At 39.4% G+C, this 24,976-nt stretch overlaps 2 protein-coding genes and 1 non-coding gene across 5 annotated transcripts; 1 reads left to right on the top strand and 2 right to left on the bottom strand.

Annotated features, from left to right (window-relative positions):
* Positions 1 to 1,483: 1,483 nt before the first annotated feature.
* On the bottom strand, positions 1,484 to 22,759 carry lpcat3 (lysophosphatidylcholine acyltransferase 3). 3 transcript variants are annotated; one of them, XM_044360158.1, is made up of 13 exons: positions 21,484 to 22,759; positions 12,230 to 12,337; positions 9,484 to 9,590; positions 8,808 to 8,901; positions 8,519 to 8,556; positions 5,584 to 5,762; positions 5,353 to 5,461; positions 5,157 to 5,243; positions 4,646 to 4,809; positions 3,308 to 3,455; positions 2,820 to 2,975; positions 1,736 to 1,879; positions 1,484 to 1,614 (listed from the first exon to the last, which is right to left on the bottom strand). In XM_044360158.1, exons 3-12 carry the CDS (start codon positions 9,541 to 9,543, stop codon positions 1,760 to 1,762), a joined length of 1,155 nt encoding a protein of 384 aa, XP_044216093.1. In that variant the 5' UTR covers positions 9,544 to 9,590; positions 12,230 to 12,337; positions 21,484 to 22,759; the 3' UTR covers positions 1,484 to 1,614; positions 1,736 to 1,759. The 3 variants fall into 3 exon arrangements, with proteins under 3 accessions (XP_044216093.1, XP_044216091.1, XP_044216092.1); XM_044360156.1 differs by lacking the exon at positions 21,484 to 22,759 and adding an exon at positions 15,205 to 15,400; XM_044360157.1 differs by lacking the exons at positions 1,484 to 1,614; positions 1,736 to 1,879; positions 21,484 to 22,759 and adding exons at positions 2,121 to 2,224; positions 15,205 to 15,402.
* Positions 16,611 to 16,666, bottom strand: LOC122988270. Its single transcript, XR_006404757.1, has one exon. It is a non-coding gene; the product is annotated as a U7 small nuclear RNA (small nuclear RNA).
* tpi1b (triosephosphate isomerase 1b) lies at positions 19,977 to 24,976 on the top strand. The gene is made up of 7 exons (XM_044360225.1): positions 19,977 to 20,196; positions 22,803 to 22,926; positions 23,088 to 23,172; positions 23,323 to 23,455; positions 23,611 to 23,696; positions 23,783 to 23,870; positions 24,271 to 24,976. The coding sequence occupies exons 1-7, from the start codon at positions 20,088 to 20,090 to the stop codon at positions 24,387 to 24,389; spliced, it is 744 nt and encodes a 247-aa protein (XP_044216160.1). The 5' UTR covers positions 19,977 to 20,087; the 3' UTR covers positions 24,390 to 24,976.

The raw sequence follows: 24,976 nt of genomic DNA, 5'->3' as shown, positions 1-24,976 counted from the left end.
CATTTTAATGAACATTATAAAATTGTATTTAAAATCACCCCCACTCCCTCCCTCCCTCCCTCCCATCACCTCCTCCATCCCAAGTTTTCTTTTCCTTTGTACATTTGGTAGGAATAAGGCAAAAAGTAGTTTTCTTGAAATATCAATTCACATCAATTAATAATCACCATGTCATGTATAAATATTACTAAAATCTGGGGGTTGTTGCTACAGTGAGGTTCGTTCTCTCCGTGTTCGTGTGTGTGTGTTAGCAGTTGAAAGGACGGCCACAGCAGCAGCAGCAGCAGCAGCAGCAGCAGAGCCGGGGCCTTCCTCCAGCATGCCATTTATCAGACAATCCAGCCCCAAAATCAAAAAATAAAAGATAAAATAAAAACAGAGAGGCCTCCCCACTGTGGACTGGGACGCATCTACTTCACACATTTTTTTTAATCACTGCCTGATGTTAAGAAATGGAAGAACAGGTCAAAGGAGATTTTTTTTGTTTTGCTTCCAGTTCAAAATGAGACAATCGCTCAATTTAAAAGCCTCTTTATGGAGATCAGAGAGAGCAGGATGAACCATAATGATAAACTCTAGTGGCTGTGTGTTTGGGCAGTGTGCAAGGTGAGGGAGATCCCTCCACCTCTTCCCTACTTTGGAAATTACTCACTTACACATCTGTGCATTTCAGTGTTGATAGCCGGGACAGACAGAGAGGTGGTGAAGACTGAACAGAGGGAGAGGAGGATATACATCATGGCGAGAAAAAACCCAAAACATCAAATGAGGACAAGAAGAGGCAGAGAACAAATGCAAATCCTTTCATGAAATCTTATCCAAAGCTACAAAAATGTTCTTTTTCATAAAAGCTGTTAAAACTCTATAAAATCAAGTCTTTTTTTTTTCTTCTTCTTCACAAATCAAATTAAAACCAAAACAAATGTACTGTAAAAACATTCATTAATACAAGGCCATTTTGAGTTGGGTGTTAGTGTACAGTGTGTGATTTACAGTGCTTGTATAACCACTGGCAGCCATTTTCAAGAAACAACCCCCCTGATGATGATTATTATTATTATCAGTCGGAGCAGCAGTCTCTGTTCTGCAGAAAGCGGTATGCGTGTCGTATTATTACATTAGAAAGCGCCACATACGCTGACGCTGTGCTTAACCCTCCTGTGAAGGTTGTTGCTGCTGCTAAATTGCGGGTGCTAGATGTGAGACAGAGAAAATAAACAAAACTAAAAAAAAAAAATAAAAAAAAAACAATATTGGAGCCAATGACTCTGAACCCGTGACTGATGAGTGCAATTCTGTGTCGACAGCATGTAAGTCTCTCAAGTTCTACAAGTCTCACGTCTTTTAAAAAAAGAAAAAAAAAGAAAAAAAAGAAAACTAACAAACAGGAAATCGCCCCTGATTGGCTCACAATTACCCCATGTGGCACGATGGTCATTTCCTGTAAACATTTCTCCAAATGTTTATAAAAACACCCTTACCATTTAAAACACAAAAATATATAGAGATTTATTTTTACATGGACATATATATTACTAAAGGCCTTAAAATATTTTCCGTTCTGCTCCTTGAAAGTCAGAGTTCCCTTCAGTGGATATTTAGCCTTAGACAGACCTGGAAGGAAACAGAGAGACAACATTTGTCTTAATAAACAGCATTATTAGCACTAGCCTAGGGTAACCAGGGTAGCAAAGTAAAAAAAAATGGATAATACATGTCGTCTGCACTTGCTTACCACGCCAAGTCTTAGTACCAAGTTCTAATCCTGCTTTTTCGGACTCCGTTCTCTTGGAGGCACCAGCGCCTTACGGAGGTATGGCATGATTAAAAAGGCTACGAGGAAGAATAGGTGACCGCAGAAATAGACGGACGAGTAGACCTGGAAAACAAAAGTGACACAACAATCATATTAAAATTAAAATCGTCATTTACACGTGTCTTTCCCAAGGTTCTGCATTTTCTTGGAGCATTCCTCACCTGTCCACCATCTCCTTCCTTTGTCAATCACCTGACTCTGCTCTTCTCTACATATCCGTCCCTCAGAGTAGTTCACCTGACGCAGTTCCACCAAGTTCTGTTTCTGCAAACCTGTCTGTTATCTTTTTTTTCCATGTTTAAGGAGGTTTAAGGCTGCTTTAGGGCTAATTTATGTGAAAAAATGCAGTCTCTCCCAATTAATTTAAACAAGTCCATCGACCCAGTGGTGGTGCCAATGCAGACAGCTCTGGAAAAAAAAAACCCAAAGGGTCGGACAAAAAAAGAAGTTGAACCTGGCTCAACTTTTGCTGGAATGAAATGTGACGTTATCTGGCAAAATGCTATGTCCACCAATCCAATTTGAAATGTGAACGCCATATTTCTGCTGTTTATCAGGTGGATCTATCATGGTCCGGTCTTCCTGGGACTTACTTCACAAAAGTGACTGGCAACCACTGATAACATGCAGATCTCCAATGGTGGGAATATCACGTTTCACAAATGACTGCAGGGCTCTCTCATGCTCATGCAAGGTCCGCGACTATGGCACTTGTTTTAAATAGTTAAACAAAATTAACTCAAAGAAAAATCTCGTGTTGCAAATATGTTGGCCCCTAGATTATACGTCAGCGTCTCACTGGTACCTCAGACAACACCTTCCTAAACAATGCAGCCCTTTAGTGTTGTTTTTAGTCTCAATTCAACCTGGTCTACCTGAGTGTCTGTACTCGGGTCCTCTTCGCACCTGTACTATGATACCCAGCACTTGATAATACATAAAGATTAATGAGAGCAACCATGTTTATCCTTTAACCGCTGTGGTTTCTGGAGTTGTGACTTACCTTGAGCCATTTGTCGTAGGTGAAGAGGCAGAACGGCACCAGGGGGTAGCCCATGAAGAGCCAGTGAATAAACTGCTGGACTACATAGATGAGCGGGTAGAGTGCGCTGTTGGCCACTTTTGTCAGCAAGGGACTGTCCCTCACTAGTGTCAGGGCCTGTCACACACACACACACACATTCCACAATGGTTATAATATTAAACGAACTGATGCCAAATTGTGACTGCCGTCAATATCTAATTATAAATACACTCAGCCTTGAGGTGCATTTAATCAGTGGTGTTTTGCCTGATTAAATTCAACATCGGGTTTATATGAGGCTGACAAAACAAAAGATAACTCTTTTTTTTATCAACAAAATAAGCATTCAAGAAGTAAACAACAAATTTACCACTGACTGAAATAAACACCCATGTGGTTTGAGCTGCCGGCATAAAATCATTTTTAGGCTCCCCATCTCTACGCTCTGCCCTCCATCTGTAGCGTACCTGTCTCTCTACAGTGATAATGAAGAACTCCATGGAGAAGCACAAGAAGTATCCGGAGTGAAGGCCATGCCATATTGTCAAAAACAACAGCGTGGTCACATGGGACAGGGTTTTATTGCCCAGGAACTTCAAGCGCTTGAACACATGCCTAAAAAACAAAATTAAAAGAAAACAAATCAAACAGAGTTTTCTATCATCACAAATCTGGATAAAGGCAGAAATACTTAATACATCAGCTATCACTGTCTGCATGGCAAGCTCTCACTCACCTGGAAGTTGATGTTGCATAGCAACTCGGGTTAATATTAAACATTTAAACAACTTTACGAGGTATTCATCAGTTCAATGGTGGCCCAGACTAGTTTTATAATATCTTAGACAAGTGCAGGTGCACACATATCACATGTTGAATTCCCAAACCAGTGTTATTTTTTTCATATCGCTCATTTTTGACAAGCTGCAATGGTGCATAAGCTTTAGAGAGCAGACAAAAAAGAACATATGGTATAACCGATTAAAAAAAGCCTTGCTTGTGGCCTTTAAGGCATCCATATGCTTCAAACAAAGAGCTTGTCAAATCATTGAGGAGCGTTTTTGCAATCCCCTTCTCCCCACAGCTTTACGGTGTCAGAATTGGGTGGCTGTGTCTGACAATTTTAGCAACTTCTTGAAAATGACAATCTGGGTAGTTCACCCTCTTCCCCCCATCTGGTTTCCCAGATGTGTGTAATCTACTGTCCAAACGTGTACGTGTTAACCCCACTTGTACGATTGTACGATATGACAGCGGACTTTTTCGACCCATCTTTGAATGTGGAACAGCTAGAAACACTTTTGCCTTTTGACCTGTGCAGACAACACTTTGTTTAACTACTTTGTTTGAAGCGTACTGAGCTCTTGAGGAGTTTCTTCCTCTCACCAGCTAGTCGAACCTCTCTGATGCATACAGCACTGGTTTCTGCTTTACTGTACTGTATTTTGTATGAATGAACACTTGAAATTCCTCACAAAAGCTGCTATGGAGCCATGCTTCCAGAAGAACAAAGCTTAGTAAAAATGGTATCAAAATTTAATTCATGAAGCTTCTGCTGGAGAACTTTTTGACAAATCTTGAACACCTCCCTCCTGCTGTCTCTTGATGTTAAAAAACACAGTGGAGAGAAGCTTTGGAAAGAGATATTTGGCTACTCCTCCTCAAGCAATGCCACATATTATGTATTGGATTGAATTGTCTTTTTCCTCTATTTCACAATTATCACTAAAGTGAATAATTAACTTTTACAACACCACTTTGACTACGAGCTGGAGAACTTCAGAGATTTCCTGCTGGACACTGACCTGGCAACCCAGGCGTTTGTGTTGATGTTGAAAGAAGCGATGGTTCCTCCAAAGAGTGGCGTGGTTTCAAACATCCACACTTTCATATTGGCACAGGCGTCCCACTGGTGCGTACCATCTATTACACCATTATAGCCGAGCCCAGATAGTACACATACACCCTCCTGTAAAAAAACGAAACACAAGTGTCATTAGCTCATTTTACATCACGCCATAAAGCACGAGAACCAGATAAACTGGGACTGCATTCATTTATGCTTATCAGGGTGTGCCATTAAAAAAAAAAATCAAATCAAATCATGTGATGAATCAGTGTATGAGAAGGTATGAAGGTGGTGTTTCAATGTTAATTACTCCCACAGACAGTGTGTATATGCAGTTTAATATAAGAAATTATATTTAAAGAACCAAATGAGCAGGTCGTTAGCTGCCTGCCATCAGGACACCCTCTTATTATTAGACTTGTGAACCACATTTCATGCAAATATTCGTAGATGAAGACACCACTTACCGCTATAACCCAACAGCTGACATATTTATACAAAATTACTTTAGCCCAGAGCAGAATAAAGACACAGCGATACCAGAACGGTTGAGCCTGCGGAAAAGACATGAATATATGTTTTAGACAATGAAACAGATATCACGAAACTTTGACTTGTCTCATATGTGTACACAGTGATTTTCAATTATATTGCCATTCTCACCTCATACTCGTCTGTTAAGTAGTAGTTGTCTGGGTAATAAGGACTAAATACTGTATATATCACGAGGCAGACAAAACCCAGACCAAACCTCTTCATAGCTGGTATAACACTGGGAGAGAATGAAATGAGAAAAATAAAAACACGAGAAGGAAATAATGTCTTATTTTTATGCTGAAATACTAAGTTAGTCTTTGAGCTCTACTTTTTCTGTTCATCACCAGGTTCTTTTACCTGTTAGGAGGCTTTCCAGGGCAGTCGGTGAGCTCCCCTGCCACCAGCCTCTGGTAGCTGCGCATCGTAAACTGGGGCCCCACCAGGAAGCCTCCATAGAAGTAGGAAAAGCCGCACACCTCGAGCAGAGAGGGCACAGACGACAGAGCTCCAGCCTTCTGCTCTGAGCTCAGCTGGGACTAAGATTTAGGATAGCGATAGAAAGAAGAGATGAGGAAGAGAACAGAAACAGAAACGGATATAGAAGGCATTTTAAAAGCATATTAATGAGCTTGTGTTATTATCTAGTTACAGATGGATCTTTTAAAATTTGACCACAATCTAGATTGACCACAAACTCAATACGGCTGCATAATATACTGGCATTAACTGGCATTTAACTGCAGGCTGTAAACAGTTATTTCTATGAACTGAGGAGTGACCCCTTGGCATTCATTTCAAACACTCTGGATACTCTGTAATGAGATCAACCAGGTGAGAGCAGATTTACAGGTTTTTACACAGATAACAAGAGAAAACAGAATGACAAGCACAGCACAAAACACATTAGAATAAAAATGACATAACGCAACAGAAAAGGGCAACTAACAGCTGTCAGAGATGTGTCAGAAAGAAACCAAACACAGGTGAGCAAAGTCAAAGAAATACACCTTAACAGAGGTTACATGACAACATATACTGTTTATACTAACGTAACTATGTCTTTAATAACTTTGGTTGTGTTATGTCATTGTCTGTAATGTTATAAATGAATGAGCCGGACTGCTTCATAGTAGTAATGGATTGAATAACTTTTGTATCAATGTGATGAAGTGAGGTGGGTATCCGGTCTTTTACTGTACTGTATCTGGTTACAGTTTCTCAACTTAAAGGACTGTTATCACAATAGATACTGATGTTGTGATACATTATTACATAATCCATGGTTAACAATTACTAAGCCTCTGCTGACTTTTCCTCGCCTTTCGTTTTGTTATGTTTTCCCTTCTGTTTCTCCTTCCCATAGCCTCTGATAGAAAAGATAGATGAAATACAAATAGGAAATTGCTGAGCTGACTGAGGCCTAAAAATGAGAGAAGGCAGCGTGGAGGGTCAGACCGGTGCCTCGCCAACACAAAGCCCCTTTGTTATGTTTCAGTTATTTTACTTCTGATTTGGGCTGAAGGTTGCTGGTGTTCCTGTTTTTACGTTTTGTTTTGGTTAGATAAGTTTCACACAGTTGGGTTGTAAGTTAATATTATCTGCTTTGTAATAAAGCATTGTTTAAAGTAATTTGTGGCAGTGTCTAATATGTTATGGTTTCTCTTTGAGTCAAAGTAACAAAACTCAGCTCTCAACCGCTGTCAACATTTGCGGTAAACGTCAAGCCCCTCTCCAGTGTATTTTGGCATTTTTAAGATGATTCTCTGAGTCATGTCCTGACAATGTTGATTAGCCACACTGTTCGTCAAATGTCATGGCACTCTGAACTGTCCAGGCATTTCCTGAAGAAAAGCTTCTGTTTGTTGAGCTGTCGTTGTCACATTCAGCTGTTTCAGAGCTATGAGAGCAGTGATGTGACTGGCTGAGAGACTGTCTATTAATCACCACACCCACTGATCTATATTTACCTTCACTTAGCCCTTTTGCACGTTGTGTTGCTGCACATACATGAACCAAAATAGCAGGTGGCAGGTGTGCATGGATATGTCCACACAGTCCGTATGCCTAAGACCTACAGTGTTACACGTGGCATTTATTATTCAAATTTCAACTGTGGTAGCAAAGTATTAAACTGTGAAGGTGTTTTTGTGTTTTGCATGTTTTTGTGCCCTCACAGAATCAGGCCTGACCACTGAGGAGGAAAATTCACAGACATTTACTGTAAAATAAAGCAAGATGTCATTGCTTAGGCCAGATGGTCCATCAATACAGAAGCCATCGTCTCATTTCACCTATAGACTTCACATATCTCTGTTACTGACACGTAACCTAGTCTATATAGCTAACGCTGTGGTAAGTGGACGATAACATCTCTACCGTTCCGACACATCGCCAGTGTGCTAGAATGACAATTTGGTTGCCATGGTAATGGATTACACCTGACTATTATTAAATATTCTCTGTTTGAGAAAGAACGTGAACCGTTAAACAGGAAGTAACACTGGCTGGAGCGGGCTTTTATGAATAGCTATGTTGGCATGGTAACACAGATATTGACTTACTCTACTGTACACCTGCCTGAATACATGTGCGTAGAGCTGAAACGATAAGTCAATCAACAAAAACATTCATCTTGACAATCTTTTTTTTTTTATACTTCCAGCTTCTCAAATGTGAATATTTGCTGCTTTTTTTGTTTTCTACGACAGTTAACTGAGTTTTGACTGTTGTACAGACAAAATGATTTGAAATATGTCAACTTTTGAATTTTAGAAAATTGTAATGAGCATTTTTCACTATTTTCTGATATTTTACAGACCAAACAAGTGATTTGGAAATTGAGAAAATAATTGGCTGATGAATGGATAGTGAAAATAATCGTGGGTTGCAGCTTTGTGTTCAAAGATCACTTTTCTGGTATGGTCTCTGTTTGAGTCATTGTTGTGTGAGACTGTAACATTTACACTCTACACTCTTACTATATACAAACTGACTTCAGCCTTTACCAAGGTGAATATCATGTAAGTGACTGTACCAACTTCTTGTTGTGTATTTGTACATAGTAATCATTCACTCGCTGCGGGTGAAAACTATTAATATTCTTTCTATCAAGAAGCAAATCTACCTGTCTTTCACACATGATAGAATGAAAAAAAAGAAGTGAGAAATGGTAATTACAGAATCCAACAATGATAAACAATTAGTGAAACACAAAGAATGTTCAAAGACAGACAAGGTCAATACATCGACCAGTGATCAAGCAGACAAAAGCAAGAGATATCAGCCAACTCACTGGTTCTTTCCCGCCGTCAAAGTAATCAAATGACAAACCTGAAATCAGAAAATGCAACTGTTGTCAGAAACTATGTTAGACTAGTGACTAATGATGTCATGATTATCTTAAAGCATGCAGAGGCCCTGTCAGCAGATTATCAGTGTGTTAATCACTGGAGTACAAAAGTGAGACTGTGATAACAACAGCAAGAGATATCAAATCAAACAGATTGACAAAACATCTACATTTTCTGAAACAATTGGCTTTGTCAAGCAGAGCAGTGCGAGGTGAACTATAGTCAACTTACCAATAAGTTTGAGAGTGAGTACACAATGAGGCATAGTCCACTTGATGTCATACTCCTCTGTCGCTGTGTAGTAATACCCTGCCAGCAGGTAAACCTACCGGAAAACAGAAAGGATGATGAAAGAGAGAGAGAGAGAAATTACAAAACAAATACAGTTGTAAGCAAATAACTGCATTACCAAGTATTTATAAGCAGGTTGAGCACAGTTGTAGGAGACAGAAACATATAAGAGAAATAACGAAAACAGGAAACCACAAAAAAAATCGCAAGGAAGTGTGTGTTAAAAAGAAAAAAAGGAAACACATTGCTGTTTCAAAACTTAGTTTTATTACTATACTTCTAAGCATTAAAAGCAAGAGCATGCAAACAATAAAGGCCCCAACATTCCTACAGGAAGCATGTGACTACATCATAAGATTATTGGCCTTGGTTGTAAGTGGCCCTGTAAATACATGGGACAAACAGTGCAGGCATTAACAAGGCAATTTAAGGAAATCAGAGAATGCAGATGCAGAAATCAGATAAAAGACTGGTGAGCAGGACCAGAGCCACTGCGGTAAAAGTCTGACAGTCTGGATAAAAATGGAGTTACTGCTATAAAGTCTGGTTTCATCGAAACAAGACATGTGGAAAAAAAAGGGAAGATAGAAGACAAAGTAAAACCAGGACACCTCACCATTTGAAATGTAAAGCTGCTCAGGACAGTTGTAACCGTCCTTCCCATGAGCCTCAGCATCAGGAATTGGACAAGGATGCATACTGCGGAGTGATAGATCTGACAGCCTGGGAAAGAGACAGACAGAGGGGGGGGATGGGGAGGATGATGAGTGCAGTCGAGTGTGACCTGTAGGGCTGGACATGACAACAGCATTTTTCCTCCATAGTTCAATATTGGCAGAGACGGAAAGGAAAAAGGACAACAAGGCAAAGATGTGATATGCATCCGATCTGAAATGAGCTTTAAATGAAGGTTGGAAGGGAAAAGTGTTCCACAAAGAGAAAGATTAAAGCAACAGACCTGCTGTAAAATCCAAGTGCAGCCACGACAGAATAAAGACAAGAGAGGGAGAGATCAGTTATGTTAGCAGCTTGTGTTCATGCCATTATCATCCGTGAGAAAACTCAAAACATTCATCCTTTCATCCTACAAAGAGGTGCACTTCTTACCATGGCTTTAGAAATTCAGGATACATTGAAATTATTAGTCGACTGACAGAAAAGTAATGTGCAACAATTCTGAAAATTGCTAAAACAAGTTGGAGTAATTTTTAAGTAAAAATCCCCAAAATTCAGTGGTTTCAGCTTCTCAAATGTGAATATTTCTTTTATTATAGTTAATTAAATACCTTTTGGTTTGGAACAAGCAATCTGAATACGTCACCGCGGGCTCCATATCTTAAAGACTAGGATAATAATCGAGAGAAGTGTGTAATGAATAATGACAACATTAGTTGCAGCCCTGTTCTACTCTTGCACTCAATGTGTTGCATATTAAACCACAAAGAATAACAGTCTGGGTTACATACATAGTAGATGTAACATTCAGATGTAAATCTCGAGTAGTCAAACCTGCTAGCAGAGTACAAGAGTACAACGTTTACTTCCTCATCAGCTCAGAAATCAACAATTGTTGATGACTCATCCCCATAAAAAGCCTAATGAGGTCTTCAAGTAGACATCTCTGAGCCATTAAGTTCCACACTAAATGCTTTCTGTTTTGGTCCAATGTTTCTTCTGGACTTGGTTCTTGAGAAGTAAATATAACAAAACACAGGGAGAAAAGGTTGCTTGGGCTCAAATGAAACACACTTTTTAGAAATGAATAACAAAAACATAAAAGTGCAGTCTCATGTGTGTCCATAAATGCTAAATTCAACTGAATACAGCCTGAGGAAAGTTTTTTTTTTTTTAAATAACTGATTTTACTGAAACCTTTAAACACTATGTGTACAATGCCAGCTCCATATGCAAATAACACACAAATACACATCCAGCCGCGAGGTGAAAACCTCCTCTGAGAGAACCAGTCAGTCTCCCACTTCACTGCATCTTTACAGCAACAACACCCCGAGGAAATGTTACCATCTCCTGCTTCAACACCCCGCCCCCCACCCCAAACACACACACACACACACACACACACACACACACACACACACACATACACTCATCTCTTAAGCCAAGTCCATTTCTCAGTGTCTCTACTATCTTTCTCACCATACGAAGATGAGAAACTGACGGAGAGTGAAAAAAGAAATCAATTTGAGAGCCATGACAAGCAGTTAATCTCTGCTCAATTTACCGAAATGTTGAGGCCAATTTTCAATATTATTGAGTTTTTCTTCATCTTCATCATTTTGACATCAGACCTATCAATGCTGTCTTAAGTGGTTACAGTTTCTTATTCAAGACGTAATTCAAAGCTGATGTTTTCAATAGTTTGCTAATGTATCACATATCTTTCACTTGTCGATCCAAAGCCATGAATGATCAGTTTGGATCACTAGTAGTGTTTTAAGTAATATTTACACAGCTGTACTCAGCTGTAGCCATGTGTTCATGTTGGAACTGATATCAGTAAACATTTATTCACATATGTAGTAGTTATAACCTCTAATTAACAGAGGTGTGGACTTCAGTCATATGACTTGGACTGGAGGTCAGATGAGCCATAAACCCGATGACTTTAGACTTGACAAATTGTAAGAAAGGAAAAAAAAACTTGTGCAACTCGACTTTGACTTTCACACCAATGACTCAAGACTTCACTTGGACATCAGCTTTTTTATTTGTCTTGATGTTCTCCCTCAACTGCAAAGGTTTAAAATGTTACTTATAAGTGTGCAGCAAATCAACTCTTCATTTTCCTGACAACGTATGTAGTTTCAGTCTATCTGACCGCAGCCAATCATGTGGCAGCATGAGCAGGTGGGAAAAGTGGTTTGTCACCACGGATGTAAAGATTCTGCTGTGGTTAACAAAAACAGCAACGTGTAAAACAATGTCTCAGGCACAAAAAAAATATCAGAATTTTGTCACAGGAATAACATATATATATATATATATATATATATATATAAAGCTTATTTGGCACATTGAAAAATATATTTTAAAACCATTCATTATTTCTTTAAATTTACAATACTGTTAATCTGCTTAATGACTTGAAGTTTAGGACTTGGACTTGATTTGGGACTTCACAGTCAAGACTTGAGACTGGCATGTGACTTGCAATACAGTGACTTTGTCCCACCTCTGAGCTACTGAGCCAAAGATATTTTAACACTGCGGTTAAGTAATTATACAACACAGCAATTAAAGCAATTATACATCAATCATGCTGTGATTTGTTTTTGCAACTGAATGATGTCTAAGCTGTCATTCCACCCACACGTTCCTGTAACCTCCCTCTTCATCCTCACCAAAGTTAAATGCTGCTAGAGCCAGTCCGGAGAACGTGTGGAACAAGTGGATAACTGCAGCAGGCTGGTGGAACAAGAACCGCCGGTATAGCAGAGCACAAGGATACCCTGCAGGAGAGACAGAGGAGAAAATGTTAATGGAGCTACAATGCGTGCCTTCATATCAGCTAAGTGAGCCACTGTTGACACCGTCTGGCATTAGCAACACTGACCTTGTGGTAAAAACATGTGTCACACACACACACAGACACACACACACACACATTAGTATTACTGGTGCGTTGGGTGAGTTGTTGCAAGTCTGGCATCTCAAGGAGAAAGATAACTGCCTGAAGTAGGACTACAAGAAGGACAAACACTCACTGCTGATCATGAAACTCAACAAGTTTACCTGAAGTGGTTCTTGTGATGTCAACATTTGGACTGATATTGATATTTGTATTACATGTACATATCTTAAATGTCTACATCTACATCAAAATGTTATATTATAAATTCATTTGTCAGAATTATGATGTGATTCTGGAGATAAAAAAGAGGATATAAAAAATCCATTCTTTCTTTTGTCCCTACTAGGACTAGCAAAGATCCATAATTAGTGGATATCAAGGTACATGCACTGCTGCATAAACATGTATCTTATTAACTGTAGATGCAGCTTGATATAAAAGGTTCTTCATTTGATCCTCATTAAAAGAAACAGTTGGTGTTTCATTTGCTTGTATCGGTTTATTTTAATAGAAAAGGGCTGGATTTATTTTTCACTGTCATCAAATCCCAACAATGAATTGATCCTGCTTACGAGGACCGCCTGTGTAACTAAAGCCTGTTACAGTTTATTCCTCTTTGACATAGACCTCCATTGTCATCTGAAAACTATTATAAACACATCAGTGAGCCACAGCGTTGCACTGGGTGATATGTTCCTTCAGCTTATTTTGAGGTAATCCCACATACAGTACACCTTCCTGGTGCCGTACACCAAATCCCAAATACATATTAATCCGCAGCTGAAAATTCACTATTTACTAACTACTACTACTACTCATTTTTAAAGTGTCCAGGAGAAATAAATGAGCAGACAGATAAGGGAACAAAGTATCGAGTGACAGATTAACATTTGTTTTTTTTCATGGGATTTGTTGACATAAAGAAAAATAAAGAATAATATTGGCCTTGTCCTTTAAAAGGCGTTCTTGTGAAGTTGAAACCACAAACACCAAAAAAGGAGAAACTGGATTGTTTTTGTTTTTTTGACAGATTCTGGATATTTAGATGTATTCCCACACAGCCCATTACTATGTAGTTGATTTTGCAAAGCAGTTGGCTGACTAAAACCTAAATCAAATCAATCCTTGTGTAGCAGGGGAAACGCTGACGAAACCCACTGTTATTTTAGGCTCTGAAGTTGTAGTGCAAGGCAGTTACTAGTAAACAACTAACTACATCATTATGCAAGACACATGAAGTAATACTAGGGCAAGGAGCATGCAACAGGCTGACTGAAGGGTGTTCAGGCACTAAAGCCAACGAAAGTCTGATCTGAATGGCCGTGTTCAGTCAATTGTATTGTTGGTACGAGGCGGCAAAGAGAGAAAAACAGACGTGTCCATGTGTCAGACCAAAGTTCAGAGAGGACAGCATGGAGGACGCCCTCCCCCACCCCATGCATGCAGACACACGCACACACACACACGCCCCTGGCATTCCCATCCTGTGTTATGTGAAGGCCTAGATTTACGAGTTACAACTTTCTATTTAAAAAAGCAGATACAAAGGTAAAGCCAATTTGTGTACATCTCTGAGAAGTTAGAGCCCCTCCGGACATGTTTTCAGATGTTTATAAAATACTCTACTTTGAATAATTTGTGTCTAATATGGATTTAACCACAAAAAACCAAACAAATTATCTTGTTAAAATCCTTCAAATGACAACTACTCTTTCTCCTTTATCAAAAAAATTTTAGAATCTATATATATGCCAATCTGTTTAATTTCAGAAGTTTCTGTTCTCAGTGTTTGTGCACTGGAGGCTTCAAGTTTCCACATCACATTTGTATAAGTTGAATATTTGACCAGAACTGGCTTCCAAACTAGCTTTGATGACACAAATCAGGCTCATAGGCTGATCCCTTAAAAATCTGATTTTCAGTGAGCACAGAGATACTTTCCACTATCAACAAATGAAAGTAAAAACAGCCTTCTAGTGTCAAACTCTGCACATACATCATTGTGCACAGTGAAGCTCAAACATCCAACAGTAGAAAGCCTGTGCTTGTTCTCTGTGACCCCCCCTCCCTCCCTCCTCACGTCGGGTCTATTATTTTCACCCAACTAAACGCCTCATACTGTCATGCTAATTCTATAGCAGCACAAACCAATTCATCAAGCTGCCAGAAATGTATAAAGGGGGCATATTTTTTGGTAGTTAACTGCCCGTCTTACTTCATTATCTTGTTTGTAAGCTAATGTTAGTGCAGCGGTGAGGAAATGAATGAAAGAAAGGAAGGGAGAAGATTCCGACGGTTGACAATATTTGGCACAACACCCTCCCTACTCACCCTCCCAAAATAAATAAATAAAACGAGCTCCAGCATAACGTCCATGTCAGTTAACTACCAGAAGTTAGCCGTTGGTGGTGATGATAAGCAGAAAAAACAAGTCTACTTGAACATTTATGGGTGTGTGCCATTTATTAAAAAAGCTTTCTAGAAATAAGTATGTTGGTAATGGTACGCCTGTGATTTGTATACCCGTAAAATTTCACACATATTTTACACAGTAGGAGATAAATACAACCGGCTTGCCGCCTGTAGCTGTGTCAGTTAGTACCTGCCTGGCTGAGCTGGCGTTTATGTTAGCAGTTGTAACAGTTACACACAGCGATGAGAGCACTCAAACCTGCCACCGGGCTACACGTCATTTAACCTAGCTACCGCAATAAGCCACAGCTTGATTCGTGAGGCGAAACTCACCGATTAAAATAGATAAAATGAGTCGAACCGCTGGCTCCGGGGAACCTAAGGACTCCGATAGCTTCTCCATCAAGGGAGCCGCCATCTTTCTTGTGGGCGGAAACGTCTCTTCGCGACGGTTCACTGAACTCTACCGATTCACGGCAGACATCCGCGCACACACAAACATAAACACACACACATACATAGACACAAGCCGCTATTTAAAGGCCCCTCACCGTTCAACCTCCCACAAACCTAAATCTGGGCGATTCTCCTCCCCCAACCCCTCCCCGTTTGCATATCATATACCCTCTTAACCACACTGGTCATTTTTTCACAGTTTGTCGCAGTAGACGTTGGTCTCCAGTGACTGACAGGCAGGAGCACACCCAGAATGATATAGAGAAGAGGAGTAAAGTGTGTTATTAACTATACTGTACTAATCAGATGTGACCCAATGGAGTAAGTTTGCCCCCATGTGGCATCATGCAGGAATAACATATACTGGATCCCCTCCAGACAGTAGCCTATTAAAACATATCAGAGCTGAGCAATATATCAATATTATATCAGTATCGTTATATGAGACCAGATATCATCTTAGATTTTGGATATTCTAATATTGTGGTATGGCATAAGTGTTGTCTTTCCCTGGTTTCAGAAGCTACATTACAGTTAAGTGATGTAATTTTCTGAATTTACCAGTCTATTGTAACTGTTCTATTATTTGCCCACTTAGTCATTATATCCTCATTACTGATGATCAAAAAATCTCATTGTGTAAATATTTTGTGACCGTCACCACTACAACACTGTCGCAATATTGATTGATATTATATTGACTGATTGATACTTTATTGATCCCTAAAGGGGAAACTACAATTGTCACCATATGCCAACACATACAACAAGAGGAAAAAATAAATAAAACAAAGACAATCAAAGCCAGGATAAAACAGTTAAAAGATAAAATAAACAGTCTGAAAGACGGCACCAAGCACATGGATAAGTGATGTGTATGACAAAATACAAGGCAATCAAATCTACACTCCACTTTAACAAAGTACAAGTAGTAAAAATACCTTAAAACCAATAAATAAAAAATCCCATAATCCATTTCAACATATAATATACATCTTATAATACAATGTTTTAGATTAAACTACCCAACAGTAAATAGTCCAAATGACCTCCACAAATACCAGCTTCAGTTAAATGTTACTTTATGCATTATTAATAATAATCCAACAAGACGCTAGTGTGGCTAAAAGTCGAAATACTGTGCAAGAAATACTTATCACATGAGTCAATTTATGGCTGTTGCATTTCCGCTCTAATATCTAACAAATCTCTTGTTAGTTTTTACCGGATAAATAGAGTAATATCCGGTTTCATAAACGCTTACTTTACTTTCCACAAATGTAGTGGGCTTCTCTTTAAGAGTAGCCTGCTAGACAAATATCTAAAGAGCAAATTATCCTGCCGACAAACAGCTCGATGTAACGACTAGTATGTTAGATACAGACGTTATTGTAATGGTGCCATTTTGTTTTGTCGTTCACAAAACAACCACAGTAGCAGCAGTAATAACAACAGCAAACCATTCAAATATATATTTATAACAAACATCTATTGAAACTCCTCAAAATAAACATTATATGTGTAAGAATCACAATTTTACCGCAGTGCATTTCGGGTATGCAAAACCCGAGTGACTATCGTCCAATCAGAGTTTCACAATGGACCCGGAAGCAGGAAGGGGGCGGGTATTTGGATGATTTAGCCAATCAAACGGCTGTTCGTCATAGCTGTTTGCCTCTCAGCCACAGACCACTAGTACTGCAGATTTAATCGATTTTAATTAGTGATACTCTGATAAACATGTTAACGTCGCAGTTTCTGTTGTTGACGTTGCAATTTAAGAAATTATTATAAGTTGAAAAGTCAAAAATGTGTCTCGAACAGATATTAAAGATTATATTTTGTATAAGATAAGATTGATAATATGGTTGTGATTTTAAAAATACGCTATTAGATAGTTTCCATCAATTAATTCCCATCAATACAAATTAAAATAATAACTATGTCAATTAGTTCATATCCATATCAAACAACTAGAGATATGTTTATTAAGAAACTATGTGTTTAATTTGTTATTTTTAGTCTGCACATGAAGTTATAGAGGCACACATTTAATACTCATGAAAACATATTTAGCATAGGGGGCTTGTGTTTACAGAAACCTGTTGGACAAATATCTAAAGAGCAAATCAATCCTGCAGCTGAGGAGGTGGAATTAGATGTATATACTTTGTTGAGAGTATGCACCAAATTCAACACCTTTAAACACAACTGATGAAACATTCTTATGGCACAGGCACTCTGTGTTGTTTATGCTGTTTTCAGTGAAAAGACAAAGGGGTGGGGACTTTGTTAACTCAGCCAATCAGAGACAGCTGACCCACTTTTTTCCCCTTTTTTTAGAGTATTGTTTTGGCAAGATGCCACTTCAGACACATGACAGGTCATATTTGTTCTCTGTTCTCTTTATTATTTTTAGTTATTTCATTTTTAGCATATTCCAGTGATTTTGCATACATTTTTTAAAATATTACAATTTATAGGAGGAATGATCCACCTCAGATGAAAAGTTGGAAACTCTTTGTAACTTAGAAACTCATGTGCTTAGAGTTAAAACTTTTAAAAGTTCAGCAAACTTTCAATATTGATAGTTGTATTCTGTGTTGTGATACCTTTTGTACTTTTGGAGTAATTTAAGTCCAAGTTGAGGGCTTTTACAGCAGCAGATTTCAGGTCTTATCAGTGTGTGATTTCAACAGGCACAGACTGAAGCAGCCATTTTTTTAGACCAGAAAAAAAAATCCTGAACACTCCCACAGTATTAACTCTTCAAGCACATATCATACTTCAACGGGAAGAATGCTCTCCGGCTCTCATTGACTCCGAAACAAAGTGGTCCTTCCTGTTTCAGTCAAGCACACTATTTCAACATACATCATACCAAGATGTCTTTGATTTCTTTGATTTCTTTATACTGGTGTTACGATTCTGATTTTATTAATAAACAAAAAATGTACAAATTGAGTTTTAAAAAAACTGTGGTCAGCAACACTCGGGCTTCGTTTGCCATTGATTCACTTTATTATTATTTGTAATGTAAAACTAGTTACTGCATATGATATCATGTTCATCTTTCAAACTTTCTTTAACTTCTTTGTTATTTTTGAGGGTTTCATTCTTAATTCATCTTTCCAGGGGAGAAAATGCTCCTCAGTATAACCAGATCGGATACTCTGAAATCCAGTTTTGCACGTTCATAATTGTTATCAGAATGCAAGGCAAGTTTATCTGTAAAGCACATTTCAACAACAAAGCAATTCAAAGCGCTTTACATAAAACAAAAAACGCATCAAGACAGAATGTAAAAGAAACACAAGAAAACACAAAAAGACATTTAAATACAATTAAAAAGTGTAACGCAGCAGAAGATCAGAACTGTATTTTGGCCCTAAACCATTCAATGCTTTATAAACCAACAGCAGTATTTTAAAATCAGTTCTTTGACAGACAGGTAGCCAGTGTAAAGATCTGAGACCTGGAGTGATATGATCCACCTTCTTGGTCTTCATGAGGACTCGAGCAGCAGCGTTCTGAATCAGCTGCAGCTGTCTCATCGACTCTTTAAGGAGACCTGTAAAGACACTGTTACAGAAGTCGAGTCTACTGAAGATAAATGCATGGACAACCTTTTCCAAATCCTGGTGGGACATAAGTCCTTTAATCCTTGATATAGTTTAGAATGTGTTTCCATGGAGATAAAATCAAAGTAAAAACTGTGACCCCATGTGCAGAAACAAACACCCAGGTCCTACATACTGTAAATCTTATTATTTCATTATATGTTTTCTGCAATTTATATCATTGTTTACTGAAATGTATGAGTGGGCTTTGTTATTGCTTGAGGGTCTCTCATTAACAATTTTCCAAGTCTGTCTTAAAACAACAGTCAGGTGCCCAAATAAACATTGAAATACGTTTTTCTTGCCATAATCATTCCTCCTGTTTATACTGGCCATTTAGAGATCCCTTCATTTCATAATGAAGAGATCATAATGAGGGCCAAAATCCACAAGCCTCCTTCCGTGCAAAAATATATTTAAGTTTATCAGAAATTAATATGAAGCTTCAGTCGTCCAAATTAGTCATATCAAGTAGATATCTTTCAACATTACAGTCTTTTTAGTGCCAAAGTCCCTCTTTTTGTTATTTTACTCCCACTGCAGCTCAACAGGGAAACACAAAGAGGGAATTTGATGCTAAAAAGACTGTAAATGTGGCAGATATCCACTAACTAACTAACTCAGACAGCTGAAGTCTCATACAAGCTTCAGATAAACTTTTAAATACATTTTTGCACAAAATGACTGTGTGGACACACTGATTTTGTTCCCCATCACTTACATTGAAAGCACATTTGAAGGGGATCTTTTAACAGCGAGTATGAACAGGAGGAATGATTACAGCGAGGAAAACCTCTTTCAGTGTTCATATGTGCACTTGACTCCTGTTTTAAAACAGATTTAGAAAAATTGGGAACCAACCCTTTAAACACATGTGTAATCAGGTTTTACAGACAGCACCTGAAGGCAGCATGACATTTCTCTCTTCCCCTTCCTCAAATGGGGAGATGCGTTTGCGGGCGTGCCGCCATAAACCAATGGAGCCGAGTGAGAGGAGGGGTTAAATTTTTCCATCTTCATAAATACTCTGAGCTGCTCTCTCTCGTCCGCTTTCTTACCCCAGAGAAGGTGAACCTTGGTAGGCTCTTCGGAACCGTTTTTTAACTCTCAGCAGAACTCCCCCCCGAAAAATCCGCAAACATGACCAGGAAATTCTTCGTCGGTGGAAACTGGAAGATGAACGGCGACAAGAAGAGCCTTGGGGAGCTCATCCACACCATGAACACAGCCAAGGTTGACCCCAATGTCGGTATGTTCAGTCTAACATCTGTTCAACCTCCTCTAACCTTATCTGAACATTTAACACCTGTTATCTGATGGCCAAGATTACTTTTGTGACTATGAATGCCACTTGTTCAACTATCACTTTCTATTTTTTGGTAATTTATTGACTTACAGCATTAAACAAACATTTCCGTAAGATGTATTTCAGATACTAATCGTATATTCATGTTTGTCTCATCTCAAAATAGTTCTTTTCAGGAGAATACACACACACAGAAAAAAATCCCTGTACAATTAGGGATAGATCTTTACAACAGAATCATTGATTTGTGCAAATAAATCAGGCCCATGGGGCGTTACATAGTTAACCCAGTCTTCCCAGTATGAAGCACATTTTTCCAATTTATGATTAACAAATGACATTTCCATTCATGCATTTAAACTCAGGCTCTCCTGTGATAACAATTTCCTAGTAATTTCCAGCATTTTTCTATTTTTATGCAACAACCAGATCAATGCAGAGTCAAAATGGCTCAGTCATTCAATTAATCAATGACACCGTCAGCATCAAAAAACTTCCATCTCCCTTATTTCATGCCCTTATAAAGAAACTCTTCAATTGAGCTCTGATTTCAGCCGAGCAAACACTTAAGTCTAAAGCAGACAGAGAGAGAGATGCATGAATGCGGATGATGGACGGTTTTGATGGGGTTTTCGGTCATGTCGTTGCTGGTGGTGGGTGTGCGTTTGCAGCGGCACGTAGTCCAACCATCCGCTGTGGAAGCGCAGGGTGCATTCAAGTGAAGTTAGTCGATGATGATGATGATGATGATGTCGCTCATGTTTCATCTGCAAACTAATGAGGAGTACAGTAACCCTTTTGTGCCCCCTTTTTGGGCGAGTTATTTTTAGTTTAGGGATCTTCACGATGACGAACAACGAGAAACACTTGTTCCTCGTTCGTGCTACTCTCTTCTCCGATTTTTTTCGACGTGCCTTGAAGGCAGCAGTAGACATTCACCCTGTTGCAGTCTGCTTCCTGCAGACTGGAAAAACACCACACACACACACACACACACATACACACACACACACACACACACACACACACACACACACACACACACACACACACACACAGAGGCTGCTGCTGTTTAAAAAGCTTTGACTCACTTTTTCTTTTCATCACACGACACTCGTGAACACTAGCAAAGAGACGTTGAATGTGTCTAAGCCTGTTTCCGCTGTCACCGGGCCAGTTATTGTGCTCTTCCTGCAACTTGGTGTTATGTAACTGCGATGTTGTGCTTACCAATCACAGGCCTGATCTGCTTCGAACTGTGCTGTGGCGCAAACTGCCATCCTTGGACCTTGCTCCATTAGTGAATCCACCCTCTTTCAGTGTTCAGAAACTCCAGCAGGCTTTTCCCATCGGCCTCTCTGTGCAACTCTAAAGTCAAAGTTCAGCTGTTTCATCCCCAGACTTTTTTTCTTTCTCCTCCTAACATGTCAGATATCAAAACTCTTGACCCTTACAACTGCAGCTCATGACTTTTCTTCGACCTCTGCAGAATGCAGCCGTGTAGGCGACCTTTTAGAGGCTGAACTCAGACCTTTTACGCAGAGAGGGTCTGACTGCAGCCGGGGAGTAATGACCTTTACCTAACCAATAATAACAGGAGCTGTTTAATATAGACTCTCGTAACCCCAAGATACAGTTACAATGTGAATGTCAGTGTCTTAACTTTACTGTACACTGCTTGAACTGTGCAGACTGTACTGAAGTTGACTTTATTCAAATTGCAGTGTTTGCACATTTAGAAACACAAGCTTCAGACTGCAATACATATCGGTTGCAAAGATTTGAACCATTAAAAGTGAAATAGTACAGTAGTAGTAAAGTATATTGATGCATTTGGCTGGATGTGCAAGTCTACTGCTTGTGTTTTTTTTATTTTTTTTATTTTTTTTTTTTACCACAGTGAAGAACTCTCCACATTCATAATTTGGATTTAATTTCTCCACACTGTTGCCCATTTGTTTGTCAATCAATTTGAGAGTGATGGTAGTTTGGATTACGGATTGTGCACTTAAACGTCATGATTGAAAAGCCTAAACTAAATTAGTCTCTTTTAATCCCCATGGTGTTGCAGTGCTGTGGGAAAACATGCACATGTAGTCTTGTACTTGGCAGCAGTTCAGGCTAGTGTCTTTAACTGACAGACCCGTGTTCAGGCCCATGTTCTGGTGTCCTGCTGAAGTGTCCACCCCTCCATGGGATGATGCTCTGCAGCTGAACATGACCCGTGACATTCACAGAAATCAGGCAAAAAATAATAGTGTGAAACGAGGCAAAATACATATGTAATTTTGCTTAAACGTGATCTTTGCTGTGTCGGAAAAGCTGCATTACTGATTAGTCTTTTTTTTTTTTTTTTTTTTAAACGAATAGTGAAAACCTCTTATTGTTTAGCCATCACATCCATGTTTCACATCCACCTTGAAATTAAATCTGAAACTTTAGTCACATGAAGGAAATTGATCAAAAATGTTCTACAACTAATACTAAAGTGTGTTTGTTATAATAAGAACTACACTAAGTGTTTTCTTTTCTTTTTTCTGTGCTCACAGAGGTGGTGTGCGGTGCCCCAGCAATCTACCTGGACTTCGCCAGGTCCAAGCTGGACCACAAGTTCGGTGTGGCTGCTCAGAACTGCTACAAAGTTCCCAAGGGTGCCTTCACTGGGGAGATCAGGTAGGTCATGTTTCCATCAGAGGAAAACGAGGGTTCTTCTTCTTCATGTAGATGCAGAAAAGTAGCGACATGGTCATTAAATCTTCCATCAGAAATATAAACTTTTAAAACAGTTTTCACAAATGGAGCAGATTCTGATTTATATGAATATTATCTTCAAGCCCTGCGATGATCAAGGACTGCGGTGTTCACTGGGTTATCCTGGGACACTCTGAGAGGCGCCATGTCTTCCACGAGAGTGATGAGGTAATTCTAGATTATTTTGTCTTCTTCTTTCAGATTGCAACATCTTTATCATTGTCTGGAAGGACGCTGAAGTTGGGTGGAAGGAAAATACATCATGCTTCTTGACTACACTTTGTGATTTAGATGCTTGTGTGTGTTTTTTTTCATTAGCTCATCGGCCAGAAGACAGCCCACGCTCTGGAGAATGGCCTCGGTGTGATCGCCTGCATCGGTGAGAAGCTGGATGAGAGAGAGGGCGGTATCACAGAGAAGGTCGTCTTTGCTCAGACCAAGGTCATCGCAGGTACACGACTCTTGACTTGAACCCCCCCCCCCCAAAGAATTACGTATTGTAGGAACGGAGAGATGCCTTATTGTTGCAAATCAAATTTCAAGAGAACATTTGTGCAATCAAGAAACTTGCGAAATTCAAATTCTTATCACACGTCTCTTTCGCAGACAATGTAAAGGACTGGAGCAAGGTCGTGCTTGCTTATGAGCCAGTGTGGGCTATCGGCACCGGCAAGACTGCCTCCCCAGCACAGGTAAATATCAGAAACCACTGAATATTTCACTACAATCTCACACCGTAACTCGTCATAATGTGCCTGTTTCCTGTGTGATATTTCAGGCTCAGGAAGTGCACCACAAGCTGAGGGAGTGGCTGAAGACCCACGTGTCTGAGGCTGTTGCCAGCTCTGTGAGGATCATCTATGGAGGTCAGTCAGTGTGATGAGATGGAATTTTTGGATTTCTCACATCCATCTCTTCTCATCAGTCAGTGTCAATCAAAATTTATGTTCCTTCTCAGGGTCATAACTCAATAAAATATAAACACACGGACATTATAAACATATTTTTAGATTCAGTGTGACTTACATTTCCCGAGGATATTATCATCTCTGATGTCCGTCATGAATAAACATCCATAAATCAGCTTAGAAATCCTAGAAAAATATGCTGCTTGTAGCTTCAGAACTTGACTGGGAATCGTCACATTAAAGTATTCCAGTGATAGTTATCTGTACATTTATGGGCACATTGCAAACAGGAACTGCTAATAGCTAATTCGGCATGCTTTTAATGATGATGATGATGAAAACATGTTCTTTTTCTCAGGATCTGTGACTGGTGCCACCTGCAAGGAGCTCGGCTCCCAGGCTGATGTTGATGGTTTCCTTGTTGGTGGGGCCTCCCTGAAGCCAGAGTTCGTTGAGATCATCAACGCCAAGGCATAAATACCCGGACAAACTGCGACAAGGCCATGTCCAGATCCGAGACCGACTCCATTCGGACGATCCATCAATCCCTTACACTCAGCACTTAGTCCTCTTCCCCCCTTTATATTCAAAGTATTTGTGTGGTGTCGTTCCCTCCTTTTCCTTTATTATTTTGGTATATTTCGTCATGAAATAAAGGGACAGGTTGACACATGCACTGTACTGCACTGAAAAGCCCACTGAGATAGTCTGTGTGCATACTAACTTCCACACCAGGTGCTCAAGCTGTAAAGACTGATAATTACACCTTGAGGTGGACGGGCAGTCCACGCCTTTACTTGAAGAGTTTACCAACTTTTATGTAAACAGTGTCACGGCTCTTGTCAATCAGATGTAATTGTCTTTTTAATATCTGTCTCTTTTGTGTGATTATGATGTTCTGTGGCTTTTTACCTCCCTGTAGACGTGCATGATCCGCACCCTGATTGGCTCTTTCGCCAAGAGGGTAGCGTCCATTACATGTTAACCATATTGTGTCATGGCCGATGGGTACGAGGGTGTGAAGGCTTTAAGGAAACATTATAATAAACAGTTAAGAGATGGTT

This window comes from Thunnus albacares, chromosome 8 (assembly GCF_914725855.1).
Source record: "Thunnus albacares chromosome 8, fThuAlb1.1, whole genome shotgun sequence".
Classification (NCBI taxonomy): domain Eukaryota; kingdom Metazoa; phylum Chordata; class Actinopteri; order Scombriformes; family Scombridae; genus Thunnus; species Thunnus albacares.
The sequence above is the reverse complement of the archived record's forward strand: the minus strand, read 5'-3'. Positions and strand labels throughout refer to the sequence as shown.